Below are 15205 nucleotides of genomic sequence, written 5' to 3' on the forward strand. Positions count from 1 at the left end.
CCTCATTTGGATTTATCCAAAATATTTGAGCAATACAAGCATTCTTAAAAAGCTTCCCCCTCTAAACACTTTTTCCTCTGGAATTCTTTAGTATGAGAAAGGAATCAGTTTGTCTCTCTCCATAAACATGCTGCTAGTCCTTTTCCACATCTGCAGCCATGGCGATGGCGGTTCAACCGGAGCTTCCTTGCAAAATGGAATTCGGCAGACAGCAAGAGAGCGGAAAAAAAACAGAACAAAACGAAACAGAAAATAGAAGACAAATCAGGAAAGAATGGAAGTCATATTTAAAATTAATTGAACTCCATGGAGAAAAATCTGAATTGCGGTGGAAGAAAGAACTCTTTTCATTTGGCCAAGGTTCCGACGTTCACCGACTGGAGGGAGAGCACGGTTTTTTCTCAGAAAAGGGGAGGCGATAGAGTCTCTGAACATCACCATTTCTGACCATTGAAGCTGCAACTCATCCACCATCTTCATCTATCACGACATCCTCGAACTCGGATTCATGGCTTGACTGAAACGAGAATAACGAATAATATTTAAAATTGGCTCGCGTCGTTTATGGAGAGTCCAACCACGTCATAATCCACGTTGGACTCATTCTTAAAATAAGAATGTCATTTCATATTATACATTTTATTGTAAAAGTCACTTAATATTTTTGGCCGAAATTTGGTGCCGGAGGCACTTTAATGATAGTTTAACTGAGTGCCGTATAAAACTTTAGGCACTTCTTATGCCGTATTTTCAAGGTGGGCTACCGAAGGTTTTGGTCACACGGGGCTTCGGTGTTACTTTAGATTCTTCGATAATTGCTACGGTAAACTGATTAATAACACTTGTTTCAATGTTCTAGTGTAACGCCATATTGCGATTATCAAATTTCATTAGTTGCATAGGTAGTGTTTGTGGAGCTATTACCTCCCAAATGGCAGATAGTTATTTTGACTCCTCCAAGACTCGATGACAATGTCATTAATAGTCAAGAAGCACGTTATAGTTCGATATGTTCCAAGGGGAAAAAGAAGTGACTACAATTTGGAGTAAACACCAGTCGAGATGAATAATTGTTTATCAAGCAAGTGCAACAAGCTGAAGTAAACATCCTGCATAAATGCACAGCATTTCTTTCTGTAATTAAGGCTGTTGCATTGAATAGGAATCCTAGTTTTAGTCTTCTTCTGCTAAATACGGCTGTGTAAAACTAATCCAGGAATTTCATCTACTCTTCAGTACCATTCGCTTTCTTCGACTCCTCTTTCTCCCTCCAGATCGCGTGCACCTCGTCCGTACGGAACCTTTGGGTGAAAGTCGACTCCTCTAATGGCGTCGATGTCCCGTGAGCATAAGCGAGGAGTCCGGTGTATGCAATCATGGCACCGTTGTCGATGCAGTACCTATCGTCGGTCGCATACAATTTGCCACCTCGCTCTGAGCACATAACTCTCATCATCTCTTGCAACCGCTTGTTGCAACCCACGCCGCCAACAATCAAAACGTCTTTTATGTCGCAATGTGCCATTGCCCGTTCTGTGATTTCCACGAGCATTGCATATAGTGTTTCCTGCAGCATAAAGCATCAACCAAAACTTTAACCGCCACTCAAATATTTTGTCGGAACAAAGGTATAAAGGTCTGACACTCCAGAGCTGAAGTTAAGCTAGTAAAAACTGCTAATTTTTAAAGATGGATGCAAGTCCAATTCACCTGTAGAGAGTAGCACAAATCGGCAGGGGTGCACTCGTTATTTTTAAGCTTTTCTTCAGCAGTAGCTTCGATAAAGCTTAAGATTCCGCTGAAAGATACATCCATCCCTTTGACAACATAAGGAAGATCAATGAATTTTTCTCCCTTCTTGGCAAGCTGGTAGAGATTAGACGGATATCAGTCAATAGGAGGAAGAAAGTACTTCCATTCTCATGATATGAAAGGGTTCGGTAAGAAAGCAACGGCACAAGAATAACAACAGTAAACTACGCCCATTATAGAGAAGGCAAATCGAGATAATCAACGTATCCACAATATAGGGCGAATAGAGCGGGGTCCTAACTCAATAATGGAAATGATGCATAGAAAATTACGAACCCTAGTACACAAATAATACCCACCAAAATGATATAATGGCAACACCCTTTCTCTACCAGTTGCAGCCCTCTATGAGGATCAGTGTATACTATCCCATTCCATTCAACATCAAGTCTTCAAATGAGATCCAAATACTTGAGATCTTTGTCAAAGCTTCCATACACATTTTGTAAGATATTTCGCACCATTTTTAACCTACATTCCCATCATAACATCAATACCTTCTCACACTCATTTCTGGTTCTATCTTTTCTAAAGCCCACACTCTAGCAAAAAATTCTCTCTGCAAAATACTGGTATGGGACACACAGCATTCCAGGCCATAAATTCTATAGCTATATAATACTAGCATGAGGTGCAAGGACTAAGTCTATTATTAGTGTAAATATAGCATTTCTAACAGATTATCATATGCATAGTGAACACCAAAATACCGAATACCTGACACAATAATTGACTAAATCCTAAAATTAACGAAATAACTTAAGCACAGCAAAACGCCAAAAGTCCAACTTAAAGTAGAATGCACAAACTAGAGACCTTCGAGTGCACTCCTGGTGACATACCTGCTCAATGTTGTATCCAGGGCTAGGATCGTTGGACAGTGTCAAGACTCTAGCAAATCTATCCAAGCAGTTTCCAACAGCAATATCAATAGTCTCTCCAAAAATACGATACCTTCCCTCACTGTAGGCAATTACCTGTGTATTTCCACCACTTACATACAACACAACGGGATCATTAGCACCAGTCACAATCCTGCCCATTTCAATATGTGCCACACAATGATTAACAGCGACAATCGGTTTCTTCCACAGCTGTGAAAGCATCCTAATGACAATAGCAGAAACTTGCAGAGGGGCTCCCATGCCTGGACCCTTTGTGTAACATAGACAGTCAATGTCATCAGGAGTCACTTGTGCAGTTTTTAGAGCTTCTTTGACCAAAGGAAGTATATGCTGGAAATGGTGCTGAGCGGTTTCTCGTGGAAGAAAGCCTTGTCCAGGAGGTGTGATGTAGGTATGACGTGGATTAGACAAAATATCACCATCAAGAGTGACCACCCCAATGCCAATCTTGTTGGCTGACCCCTCGAAACCAAGGGCTATCATTTTCTTCATGTTTGCAGGTCTATTCTTCGCTCAGTTTCAAATCCTCTTAATTGACAAACTGATATAAATAGGAAGAAAAAGTTAAGCAAAGAACAGGGTGGGAGTGCAGAGGCAGAAGGATACTTCAAGCGTGCAGCTAACCAAAGTAAGTCAGCGTGTATTTATGCTGATGCAAAGAAAAAGGCACCAACAATAGCAGCCACCCACACATACAAGAACCTAGAAAGAGAGAATGAAGTACTGGCTTTTAATAGCCCAGCATATAGTCCGTATGTTGCAACAAAATTAACTTTTACTAAAGTGATAGCTATGAACAGTAGACACCCACTGTGAGGACCAAATTGTTGGAAGACAGACGTAACATGTAGGGAATGGTTGAATCCCATAGGAAGAACTAAAAATGAAAAACCAGAAAACAAAAGCATTACTATTCACTCTACAAGTGAAACTCCGGGGCATGGTTAATACTCCATGGAAAGATGTACAGACAAAATCAAAGCACCTAATTTGATAAGATGCATGAAGTAAAGCAACACTAAATTGAAGAGCTACCAGTCAGCAAGTTAAAAAAGATTGAACAATGCAACACTGTGGCTGTATCAACCGAGCAGAAGACTGCATTTTGATCCAGCCAAATAGGAGGAGAAAACAAACAGAGCTACACGGCAATTTATGTAACACAAAAGACACATAAACCAGAAACAGGGAAACCAACATGGCCACAGAACACAATTATGATGAATTAGGAGTTTAAAATGATAAAGAAAGAACAAAAAGAAAACTGCAAGTACACTAAAAAATATCCATTCATCTCCATTGCACGATTTACTTTAGTTTGATAGATGTCAAAATGAGAATACCAAGAAGTGCTATAACTGTATCTTGGTTCTAGTGACAAGTCCGGGACTGCACACAGGTTTAAATCACAGACTTTTCAACCATCAGTAAAAAGATAGAGCTTTTCCGAGCAATTTCTCGAAACACCCAGGGGAAAAAGCCATTTGACCCTGTTATTTCCTCTATTTTCTCCTATACCATGAGCATCCCAGATAATTGGAGGAACTACAGACTATACGGAGGTTGTTCGGTTTGCCTAGATTTCGCACGGCAAAACTCAAGTTGCAGAACACTTGCACATAATCAACTCTTTATTTCCAGCTGAAAAAAAATCGAATCTTTTCCTCGTCTGTAGCAGAAACTACGACAGTTCAAGATGGATACATGAGTAAACTAATCTCTCTGACAAACAAATTCAAAAACCAACAGCTACCCACGATTCTAAAGCAGAGGCAGACCATGTATACATTACGTTAGTCCTATATCGAAAGATTGTTTGGTAATTTTGACCCCACAGTTCTCAGCTCAACCCTTCAAAAACCGAGGCAAAATGGCCTCAAAAGATCGAATAACGCTCTTGTCAGCAGGTTTTCATTCAACTAAAAACGAATTACCGTGGACGGGAGAGACAGAGAGAGAGAGAGAGAGAACCTTCGCTGGAGAGAAAGCGGCGGTCGAGAGTTCGGTGTATCTCTTCGAGTTTAGGCGTGCGGTCCGAATTCAAGCAAAAACCACCCTTTCTTTCCCCTCCGGAAGGAGGAGTTGCCAAAAACCCTTACTAGTCTCCCAATTTGGAAAATTTTTCCCTTTTTTTTTTGTGGGTTCGTTTCGCGAAAAATAAGTGATTTAGAAAATATTTCTTGAAAAATAATTACTTATATCGTTTAGAAAAATTAGTTAAAGAAAAAATTTTCATCATCAATAATAATATATGTCTAACTATTTTCGTAGGTGACGAAAAATTTTCTATTTATTTATTTTTCTAAATGATATAAGTGATCATTTTTTGGAAAATATTTTTCAATTCGCTCATTCTTCGCGAAACAAAGGCACCCTTATTTTCACTTCACATTATTGCGAGTAAGCTATAATACCATAAATTTATTCACAATTGTAGTTTAGAAATATCACAATTCATAACCAAATCGATAACTATATTTAAAAAAATATTAGAACTCATAACTGAATTTTTTGTTGATAAATTGCACGGTCTTTAAAATTTATACTTTTAAAAGTAAGATTCGATAGACTAGCCGTATGGGTGAAAATGAGGCTTTAATAATCATATAAAAACCGGCAAAAAGTCCTTTTGAGTATGCTATTTTATTTCGAAATTATCACTTGTCAATTATAACGAGTAATATTTATTTCATAGAGCGAATTACGCTACAGAAAATCTATTAAATATTATGCTCTATCCTATGATCATCAAATGGTTAATTATTCTATTCATTCAAAAGACCATAACAAAGCACATCTACTTCTTTGTTCCAGCCTTTGTTTCTTCCCCTTTCTTCATTTGATAGAATTAGATGTGTTGTCTTCGATATCATGTCCCTCCTATGTCAAAGAGCAATTATATCAACCAAATTATGTATCTATTCCGATCGCGTTTGAGCAGAACTGAACTTAGCGGCGCGACCTCAAATTCAACAGGGTTTCATTTAATCAGATTGAACAGATGCTGGAAATTATAACCGTTAAGTTTCACAAGTGACTAATCCGGCATTACGACGTTCTTAAACAGCAAAAAAAAAACCAGAATCCTGTTAATCAGGAATACCTCAACTGGAATAGCACAATCAATTAATACATGAATGAATGCTATGGACCATGATCAACCATGACAAGAAGTTGGGGAAAGAATTGATTGCTGTAATCTATTCAAAACTAGACATATCGACAAGGATTTCATCACATCATCTTTTGCCATGCAGTGGCCGTCATTTTACAATTCGAACCAGACAACAGAAAAGAAAAGAAGGGGGAAAGAAAAGGAAGAGATGCCGCAATCTATCTCTAACTTTGCTGCTCTCTGCTTTCGATTTCCTTCACGTTGTCTACTATGTGCTGGATCTTTCTTGCCAGACTCTCATTGTGATTCTCAATGTGCTCGAAGATTAGTTCGAGATGCCTTTTATACGTTGCAGCTCGCTTTTTCTCTATTGCCAACTGCTGCGACAACTCCCGAATCTTGTCATGTTCATTCTGTAGGAGAAGAATGGAATATGCACATTGTATAAGACCCGTGAACTACAGAATTTTTGTAGAAAAACCGTGACAGTGCTTGACAAGAGCTTTCCCATGTAGTATACAGAAATAGATAATCTCTAGCATCGACATCTCAGGTACACACAAGATCAGCCATAATTTTCAAGGAAAAAGTATACTCGTGCACAATATAATCCAAAAACAGAGAACTAAGCCTGCAGCGCAAGTGACAAGGCATCTCAACTACTATGATGCTTTTATGAAATCAACACCTTCAAAAGAAAAGTCTTAGAGACAACCACTTTTACCAAAACAATTCCATGACATAATTACTTTGTCAAAAGCATCAGTTTGTAGCCTAAGGCAGACCATGAGAATTTTCTCAACCTCTATAGTCATACATATCAAGAGATTTCAATCTGAACTCACATAGGCTCACCTTATGCAACCCTAATGCCACAAACTTTTGTTAGTTTTAGCAAATGCCCGCCTTCCTCCCGTGTAAAGCTCCCAGTCAAGTGGTTACACAGGCTCAACAAACTTCCCAATAGCTTCTCAAGAATGAGAAGTCTGAGATGGACAAATTACAATATTAAATGCAGGCAAAATTGTCGGCCCCTGGCCTATCAGAAATGCAGTGCTTCTCTGAATCATGATACAAGTGATTAATTTGTCTGGTTATGCCTTAACTCTGTAAATGATATATCATCAGATGGCATGTAGGACTTATCCATCATCACAGCTACAATTCCTATTAGCAATAGAATGATGTTCTGGCTGCTAAACTAGAATTAAAAGGATGCAACAAATGTTCAGAAATGGAAATTCCAGAGTTTCCATGATTATTTGGGACAATCACAGAGTTTAAAACATTATTTTCGTCATCAAATAGATAGCACTGTCGTGTGGAATCAAGATTAGCAAAGTCAGATCAAAGTGGCTGGTTTCCCTACAGAGAGGAGAGGAGATACAAAGCAAAGTAGTTCGAATACTAAAAGGAAGATAAAATATCAACAAACTTTCAGAAAAAGTCGGATAAGTGAGTGACACTTGGGCTTTTCTATGACAAGAACGGTTACACTGCCAAGATCGATGCTAATATGTCCTATTGATGGATAATTTCTTTTTGGATAGCTTAATGTACCGATATGTCAGTATTGGCTAATGATATTCTCTCTTTTTGGGCAACAGATATGTCGAGGACATTATGTTGGACGACAGCAAAGACTTGTGCCATGTCAACTAAAGGCAGGAACTTCAGATCCTAGCTGACAGTAGACAGGCTATTGGACTATCGTTCAGTGTAGCTATAACACTGAAAATAGCAACAAATACGCCACAAGGCACTTTCAGAAGGATAGAACCAATCAGTAGAAAGAAAGTGCTAGTCAGTGAAGGGCGTGTAAATAAAGTATGCCAGACACGTTTCTAAACTTGAAAAGTAGGGACTCTCATTGGAGAGGATTTTGTTCTCCAAACCTAGAAAGCTACAGTACAAATGCTGACTTATTATCCAGATTAGCACCCCGATGTTCCATACAGTCATCGTGTGCGTGTTTGTGTGGAATACATAAGAAAAGGAGATATCACCATGCAACTTTGAGAGGACTATAAAATAAGCGAATAATTATTAATTAGCTTTCTCATGTCTCTTTTTCTAAGGTCCATGGCAATAGCTTTGAGCAAACATTTGCAACTTAAAATACAAAAGGAGCAAGAACTTACTGGATATTGATCATAGATGCAGTCCCTCCGGCCTTTGCCAGGCGACAAGGTATGAGTATGTTCCTTCACATACTTCGTGACAACCCATTTGCCTGTATTCATTTTCCGCACCAGTATCATGGCCCTACAACCAACTCTTGTCTCAGCCCTTTGCCTGACGACTTTCTCGCGTTTATCTGGCATCCTGTAACCCTCTTTGTTGCAGACGAAAGCCCGACCAATGGCCGATCCGTCACGCCTCGACCGAGAGAGTTTGCTCACCCGAATTACAAATCCTACCCGGGTGGCATATGCATTATAAAACCCATGTGCGGCCGCTTCAGAGTCGAATTCCTGACCCACATAGGGCTCATCTACTGAAGTCATCGATACTGGCGGCATGGAGTCGAGTATGTCGTCCCCCTCTAACGGATCGTCATTCATCTTTACCTCCACAACCTGCTCATACTCCCCTTCAACCTCACTTACACCCACTTCATTCTCATCAACCGCCCGACTACTACTCTCAGCACCAACTGAACTCACCGTCCCATCTCTACTGAAACCGCTCGCCATATCCACTGCCAAAACAAGGAAACAATCTTATAATCTGCTAACAGGCCCAAGTTACATAAGACACAAAAGTTGCAATGACAAATGCAACAAAGAATTCCATCATTTACTCACGCCCTTGTTGACAGGCACAGATACCTGAACAAGGGATTAAACAAATTTGCACATACACAAGACAAAGAACTTGACCATACCCGCATCGCCATAGGCCCCTCAATCGACATCATCTTGAAAACGAAAAGGGAGTGGGGGATAGAACAACCCTTCCCCAGCGAGATTTATTTAAAATACACCCCCCCTCACATTAAAAAGGCAACAGGAAGACCTAAACCTCAAGAAATTTCATGGATTTCGGCTTCTCGTTCATGTCCCACTTCATGGAGCAACACAACTTTGGTCTCTGAGGACAGGTAACTCCAAACCCATGATGCCCTAAGAACCTCAACAGAGTTCCTTCCCATAACAACAACAAACCCAACCAGAAAGATAGAACCTTTACAAGCTTTTCGAATGAAACGGGCAATCAATCCCACAAAAGAATCCATTTTCGCAATCAGTTCAACACAGATATCCAAGATGAAACCCAATTACTACTCCAACTCACTGAGTACATATATATATACTGATCTTCAAATCCCCGGTCGAACGATCGCCGTGGTGGTGGTGGTGGGCATGGCCACCGTCCGTATCGACGCGCCACCGAGCGAGGCGAGGCGAGGCGAGGCGAGGCGGGCGAGCGAGAGAGAGAGGAGGGGCAGGAAAGAGGAGGGTTCACGTAGCGAATATGGGGACTCATCCAGACACACGTGGCGGACATCCATTGGAGAGCGCTCGAGGGAAGAAGTCAACGGTTTTGGTCAAGCGGGTGATGTTCCGACGCGTGTGAAGTGTCGTGGGGCTTGCTCGCTCAAGATTCGAACCCCTCGGATCGGACCCGACCCGACCCTGTAGGAAAGGACGCCTTGTTGTATCTCCAAATGAAAAACGATACAATTAAAGAAATTATTTGTAACTTGAAATGAAAATTTATAAAAGAGTAACCAAAAGTTAATTATCGCATCAGTATTTCATTCGAAATTTTTTTTTTGAATTTATGATTTACCAAAAGGACGTGAGTTCTTACTTGTGTATTTATAAATGGTCGTGTTAGAAATCGATATTTTCCTATTGAATCACCCAAATGTAAGTAGAAGAATTAATTATTGACTTATAGCATGAAAGAAAACACAAATAATACCTTACCAAAAAAAAAAAAAACCTTACCAAAAAAAAAGAAAACACAAATAATAGAAATGGTAAAAGAAAAGTAAAAGAAAAAAATAATGTCGTAGTTAGTCATCACAAAATTCAAGAGGGTGGGTTCACCTAACCCAAATTGGATTTTAGCCTTTTCTGCCCTTTTTTTATTTTATTTTTGGTCGAAAGCCCCATGTGGCCTTAGGTGGTTGGAAAAATGACACAAATGTTCTCTAAACTTTTATTGAAAACATAATATGATCTATGAACTTTTATTTTGTTTAATATGATCCTCAAATTATAGCCCAATTTGTAACGTGGTATTCATAGTTCCTGAACTATATGGAAATGTTCATTGTTGTCCCTGAATTTGAATTAATGTAAGGACAATATTGAATACTTTCATATAGTTCGGGAACTAAGTTGAGCATGTACCAAAAGTTTAGGGACGATATTTAAGGATCACATTATACATTGAGTTAAAGTTTAGGGACCACATTGAACAAATTAAAAATTAAGAGACAACACTGAACATTTTCGTATAATTTAGGGATTACATTGAACATCTATTGAACAAATTAAAAGTTCAGGGACTACATTGAATATTATGCTAAAGTTCAAAAATTATATTGAACAAATTAAAAATTCAGCAATTATATTGTGAATTAGACTAAAATTTAGAGGTTGTTATGTCATTACCCCTTTTTTTTCTTTTCTTTTGGGGAAATCTGGTCGGACGTGCAACCGGAGCTAACATTAATCGACGCAAATCATCAAACATTTGGAGCGCAAGTGTTATTACCGCCTCTTCTCTCTCGCCGTGATACGTGAAATGGAGTGATGGCGAGCGCGCTACTGCGCAATTTGCTCAGAGCTTCTTCCCTTTTCAGATCATCTTCTGCATCCGCCTCCTCCTTCAGGTACTCGTGTGTGTGCGTGTGTGTGATGGCGATGAATTGAAGGAAGTGGGTGACTCTGCGAGGTACCTCGGAGGAACCAAGCTTTCTCTTCTTTTATGTAGCGAGCGAAAAGTATCAGTCTTTTTCGCACCATTGAGCCTAATGGAATGCCGGTGTGTTAATGCTGCTTCGGGTGATGGTTCATTTGTGAGTTTGATTGATGCGTGAAACCGGCGTCTCAAACTCAGAGGTATGAAATGTGTGGCTATCGAATGTATATGTCTTCTTTCATTCGCGTCCCCGGTTTGATGGATTAAAGGCGAATGCGTTGCCCACATTTGTTCTTCAGATTGATTCAGTGTGGTTCAAGTGTAAACAACGCAACTTCATGGAATTCTGGTGTTTGAGTGGCTTGATTGGCAGTGTTTGGATGTGTAGGTGTAGTGTGTTTGACCTCTTTGATAATTTTAGGAGGAAATTGGTTGATGACGGCGTAGAATGATTTGTTGAAGTTGGGTTTCTTGACTGTCGAATCGTTAATGATGGGCAGTTGTGTTTGTAGTATGCAAACAGCTGAATCAGCTCTTGTGTTTCAGTATGTCTCCAAAGATGCTTGCTTGTTTCATTCAGGAAAAAGAGATAAGAAAGGACTGATTCCTACCGGTTTGGATTGATTGATTCTTTTGAATTTTCTTAGATTTCTGGTGCTCTTCTGTAAATTATGGTTTCATACGAACCGACATTGGTGCTTAGGTGGAGCTGAACTTAAAGAACTACTAATACAGTTAAAGTCGAAAGTATTTTCTTTTGTTAGACTTCAATCTCAATGACCTTTTTCTTTTTGGATTTTCTTGTTGTTGACTTGGATTGGGTCCCTTTGTTAGGCCAATTTTACTATCAGGAAGCATAACTCTCTCTTCATCTAAGCACTTGCTTGTGGGAAACCCGGGAAATACTTCATGGTGGTTTAGAAACTTGAGCTACGGATCTGTGAACTTTGTTTTAGCTGAAGGGAAGCCCAAGTTTGAGACACATGAGGTTGATCCTCCAAAGAAGGAGAAGTGGAAGAATAAGAAGAGGTTCAAGCTACAGAAGAAGAGAGAGAAGCAGAAGCGAAAGGCAGCCAACAAGAAGGATCCAAGGCGTATTGGGAAGAAGAGGAAGCAAAAATTTGCAGATGCAGAGGAAAAGATCAAGTACAAGCTCGAGAAGGTGGGCTGTCATGATTCGGTTCTATTTCTGGCTTTTATATTTGTTGTGGCTATATTTTGTGGGCAGTATCTCCAAAGTTGGCCGATTCATACTGTCAGTCAATCAGTTCTCGAGAAGGTGGGCTGTCATGATTCGGTTCTATTTCTGGCTTTTATATTTGTTGTGGCTATATTTTGTGGGCAGTATCTCCAAAGTTAGCCGATTCATACTCAGTCAATCAGTTGGAAGTACCTCATCAACTGGAACTGCATATACTGATTTGGACTCATGATTAATCTACATTAACATGAAAGCAACTCCGTTTCTTATTTTGCTATAAATAATCCCCTCGTTTCTACAATTGTATATTTTAATTCGCATTCACCTACAAGCCCCCTTGCTTCTTCAATTATGCAGTATGATTTTGTCACCAAACTTGTTAGGAAGTCTTCTTCCGCAGATCTCTTTGTTGTCGCCTTAATGCTTTGCTTGGGATAGAAAGGAGGGGAAGAAAATCAGAGGTGGGTGCAGAAAATTTGAAAAACTTGAATTTTGTCCGAGAAGGGATTGAAAGGAAAATGTAATATTTTCTCCACCCACCCCCTCATTTTCCTCCCACTATATCTCCCACACAAAGTGGAAATTCCACATAAGCTCTTGCATAGAGGAATAATCTGACTGTGTTTCCCATGATTTTCTTGTTGTACAATGGGCACATTTCACCTGCTTTTAACTGGCATTGCCCTATCTGAAAGTATGATGGGTAACATTCTCGAGTATTACTTTTCAGTATGATGGGTTTGCCAAGCACAAGTTTCCCACAACAAGCTCTTCTGACCTACCTAAGTTTATTGTGAAAGCATTATTTTTAGTAAACCTTTCACTTCCTCATCAGGTCAATCTGTGCACTCATCACGGCCTCTAATACTTTGTTTAGCATGATGGCTTGGCATTTATTGTGCTTAGATTTGAGTCATAATGCACACGTGTCTCCTCATCGATGTTTTGTTTCAGGCATGAATAGTGCGTCCAGCTCAACTCTGGAAGTTGTTTAGATTCCACATAGTTGCAATTATTTTTTAGTCCTTGTTTTAAGCTAATCTGGATTTCGTAATCTTAGAAGTTGATATTTTTTCTCTCTTTGAATTGCAGGCTCGAATTAAGGAAAGTTTGCTGATCGAGAAGCTCAAGCAGTATGAAGTTCCTAAAGTCCAGGGTCCTGTGGTCAAACCAGATAATCTAACTGGTGAGGAACGGTTTTTTCTCAAAAAGATGGGCCAAAAAAAGTCTAATTACGTGCCTCTTGGCAGAAGAGGAGTATTTGGAGGTGTCATCCTCAATATGCACATGCACTGGAAGAAACATGAAACTGTTAAGGTCATCTGCAAGCCCTGCAAGCCGGGCCAAGTTCATGAGTATGCCCAGGAAATTGCCAGATTGAGTGGTGGAATTCCAGTTCAAATAATTGGAGATGATACCATAATATTTTATAGGGGAAGGAACTACGTGCAGCCAGAAATTATGTCACCTGTAGATACATTATCCAAGAAACGGGTAAGTCTCCTGACTTTGATATTTCTCTTCGACAATATGTATAGTTTCCACTGTATTAAGCATTGTCAACCCAACCATTAAGATGTTCTTGATGTAATTTAGATTAGGAGAATGTACTGCCTGTATATTTTACATTTCCTTTTGACTTTTATAGGTTACTCGATGTATATATGCTAAACTCATATTTTGTCCCATGTATTTTCTACTATAGTGGTCCTCTTGATGCTATTGTTTCTGTTTTCATCACTATTTGCTCATTCAGCAGTTCTAGGTATCCCTTCATTTTCACCTATGAGTTCATGGATATCTGACATTATTTAGGATATATTTTTGAAGTAGAGACCTACTGATCCTTTCTAACCATTGTGCTACATCAGTTCGGAGGAAAATATTATAAACTCCTGCTTAATTATTGATTCCTACGAGCTGGAAAGCTCACCTGGGGTTTGGTGGTGTTAGGACATTGAAAAAGATGAAATATATTGTCGCCCATGATGTAGTCCCGTTGTAAGCAAAAGCAGGTGATCTGCTGGCGCAGAGTATTAGTTGTAATAATGAAATGTCTGATACAAAGTAAAAGCGAGACAAATGATTGACAGAAACTAAAACTTGATGGAAACATAAACAATGTGAGAGGTGAAATTGATCACGCTACAGTTACAGTGAAGTTCGCAGTATATATGAGGGAAGTAGCTGACGGAATGATATTTAGTGATTTGTCACTTTTTCTTTTTTGCTACATACTTATCATGGAATTCGGACTTTACTAAGTATTGGGGGTCTAGCGGCTAACCATACATGATGATACCTAGAGGACTTTATAGCGTAAAAGTCTATATTGGCTGTGAAGTGAAGGACTTTACTGGGAACTGCCTGAATGAAGCCTTATCATTTGACTTTGAGCACGTTTTGTATATTTACTTATTTCTGGAATATCAGCAGTTGTTCCCATCTTGTGGCTTACCGTGAACTGGTTTTCACTCCATTAAGAAAAGGCAGAAGACTCGTCAAAACCTAGTCTAAATTCTTATCTCGTAAAACTACAGTGAAATATATGATTTTGGAGCCCATCCTAAGAGTGGTGCTAACTTTGTCTTAAGTTCAAATAATTATTGCCTGGTAATGTCGATTCTTTACTCTGGTGCTAACCAAGCCTTTGTCCTCTTTGCAGGCTCTTGAAAAATCGAAGTACGAGCAGTCGCTCGAGTCCGTGAGGCGCTTTATTGCTATTGCAGAGAAAGAACTGGAGCTTTACTACAGGCACACAGCACTCTATGGGGACCCAAATAGCAGGAATCCCATAACAATCTTGGACATACCGGCAAATGGTACAATTGGATCCAAGGAAGTTGATAGCTCGAAGATAGATAGACAATGTGTGACAGATGACAGCCTTTCAAGAGATTACTCGCCACTGGATAGTGATTTTTCAGATCTATCTGAAACTGAATCTGAGGATGGCTCTGAAGATGAAATGTCCATTAGTGAGTCAGATGCTGAATATGGCCACACTCATGATATCAGCGATGAAAGAGAAGAATGGTGTTCGGCCATAGGGGGCCACTCTACCCATGACTTGGCGCATTCTTCCTCTGCAAATAGTTCAAAGTTTGGCGAACATGACAAGCTGACAGGAATTACAGTGTGCATGAAAGTATGATATTCTACCAGTTGATGTCTGATGCAGAAATCAAATATCGTTGCTTTCTGGTTGGTTTGAGAGTTTTAAGCCTAGTGGGGGGTAGTAGTAGAAACATTACCTACCTGTGTAGCCAAAGGAACAGACCAATTACCAGATCC

At 39.6% G+C, this 15205-nt stretch overlaps 3 protein-coding genes across 5 annotated transcripts; 1 reads left to right on the forward strand and 2 right to left on the reverse strand.

Annotated features, from left to right (window-relative positions):
- Positions 1-1040: 1040 nt before the first annotated feature.
- Positions 1041-4827, reverse strand: LOC115688542 (uncharacterized). Of its 2 annotated transcripts, XM_030614372.2 has the most exons (4): positions 4689-4827; positions 2655-3258; positions 1711-1866; positions 1041-1567 (listed from the first exon to the last, which is right to left on the reverse strand). In XM_030614372.2, exons 2-4 carry the CDS (start codon positions 3207-3209, stop codon positions 1226-1228), a joined length of 1053 nt encoding a protein of 350 aa, XP_030470232.1. In that variant the 5' UTR covers positions 3210-3258; positions 4689-4827; the 3' UTR covers positions 1041-1225. The 2 variants fall into 2 exon arrangements, with proteins under 2 accessions (XP_030470232.1, XP_030470233.1); XM_030614373.2 differs by lacking the exon at positions 4689-4827 and having other exon boundaries at positions 2655-4652.
- Positions 4828-5891: 1064 nt separating this feature from the next.
- LOC115688545 (protein FAR1-RELATED SEQUENCE 5) lies at positions 5892-9270 on the reverse strand. Of its 2 annotated transcripts, none has more exons than XM_030614381.2 (3): positions 9130-9270; positions 7974-8533; positions 5892-6245 (listed from the first exon to the last, which is right to left on the reverse strand). In XM_030614381.2, coding segments are annotated over exons 1-3 (750 nt in total). In that variant the 5' UTR covers positions 9131-9270; the 3' UTR covers positions 5892-6056. The 2 variants fall into 2 exon arrangements, with proteins under 2 accessions (XP_030470241.1, XP_056161533.1); XM_056305558.1 differs by lacking the exon at positions 9130-9270 and adding an exon at positions 8857-9087.
- Positions 9271-10479: 1209 nt separating this feature from the next.
- On the forward strand, positions 10480-15118 carry LOC115688595 (uncharacterized CRM domain-containing protein At3g25440, chloroplastic). The gene is made up of 4 exons (XM_030614461.2): positions 10480-10681; positions 11545-11872; positions 13004-13405; positions 14577-15118. The coding sequence occupies exons 1-4, from the start codon at positions 10602-10604 to the stop codon at positions 15063-15065; spliced, it is 1299 nt and encodes a 432-aa protein (XP_030470321.1). The 5' UTR covers positions 10480-10601; the 3' UTR covers positions 15066-15118.
- Positions 15119-15205: the final 87 nt, after the last annotated feature.

The sequence above is a fragment of the Syzygium oleosum genome, unplaced genomic scaffold (genome assembly GCF_021117445.2).
Source record: "Syzygium oleosum isolate NSW1041296 unplaced genomic scaffold, Sole_v2.1 Sole_v2.37, whole genome shotgun sequence".
NCBI classification, from domain to species: domain Eukaryota; kingdom Viridiplantae; phylum Streptophyta; class Magnoliopsida; order Myrtales; family Myrtaceae; genus Syzygium; species Syzygium oleosum.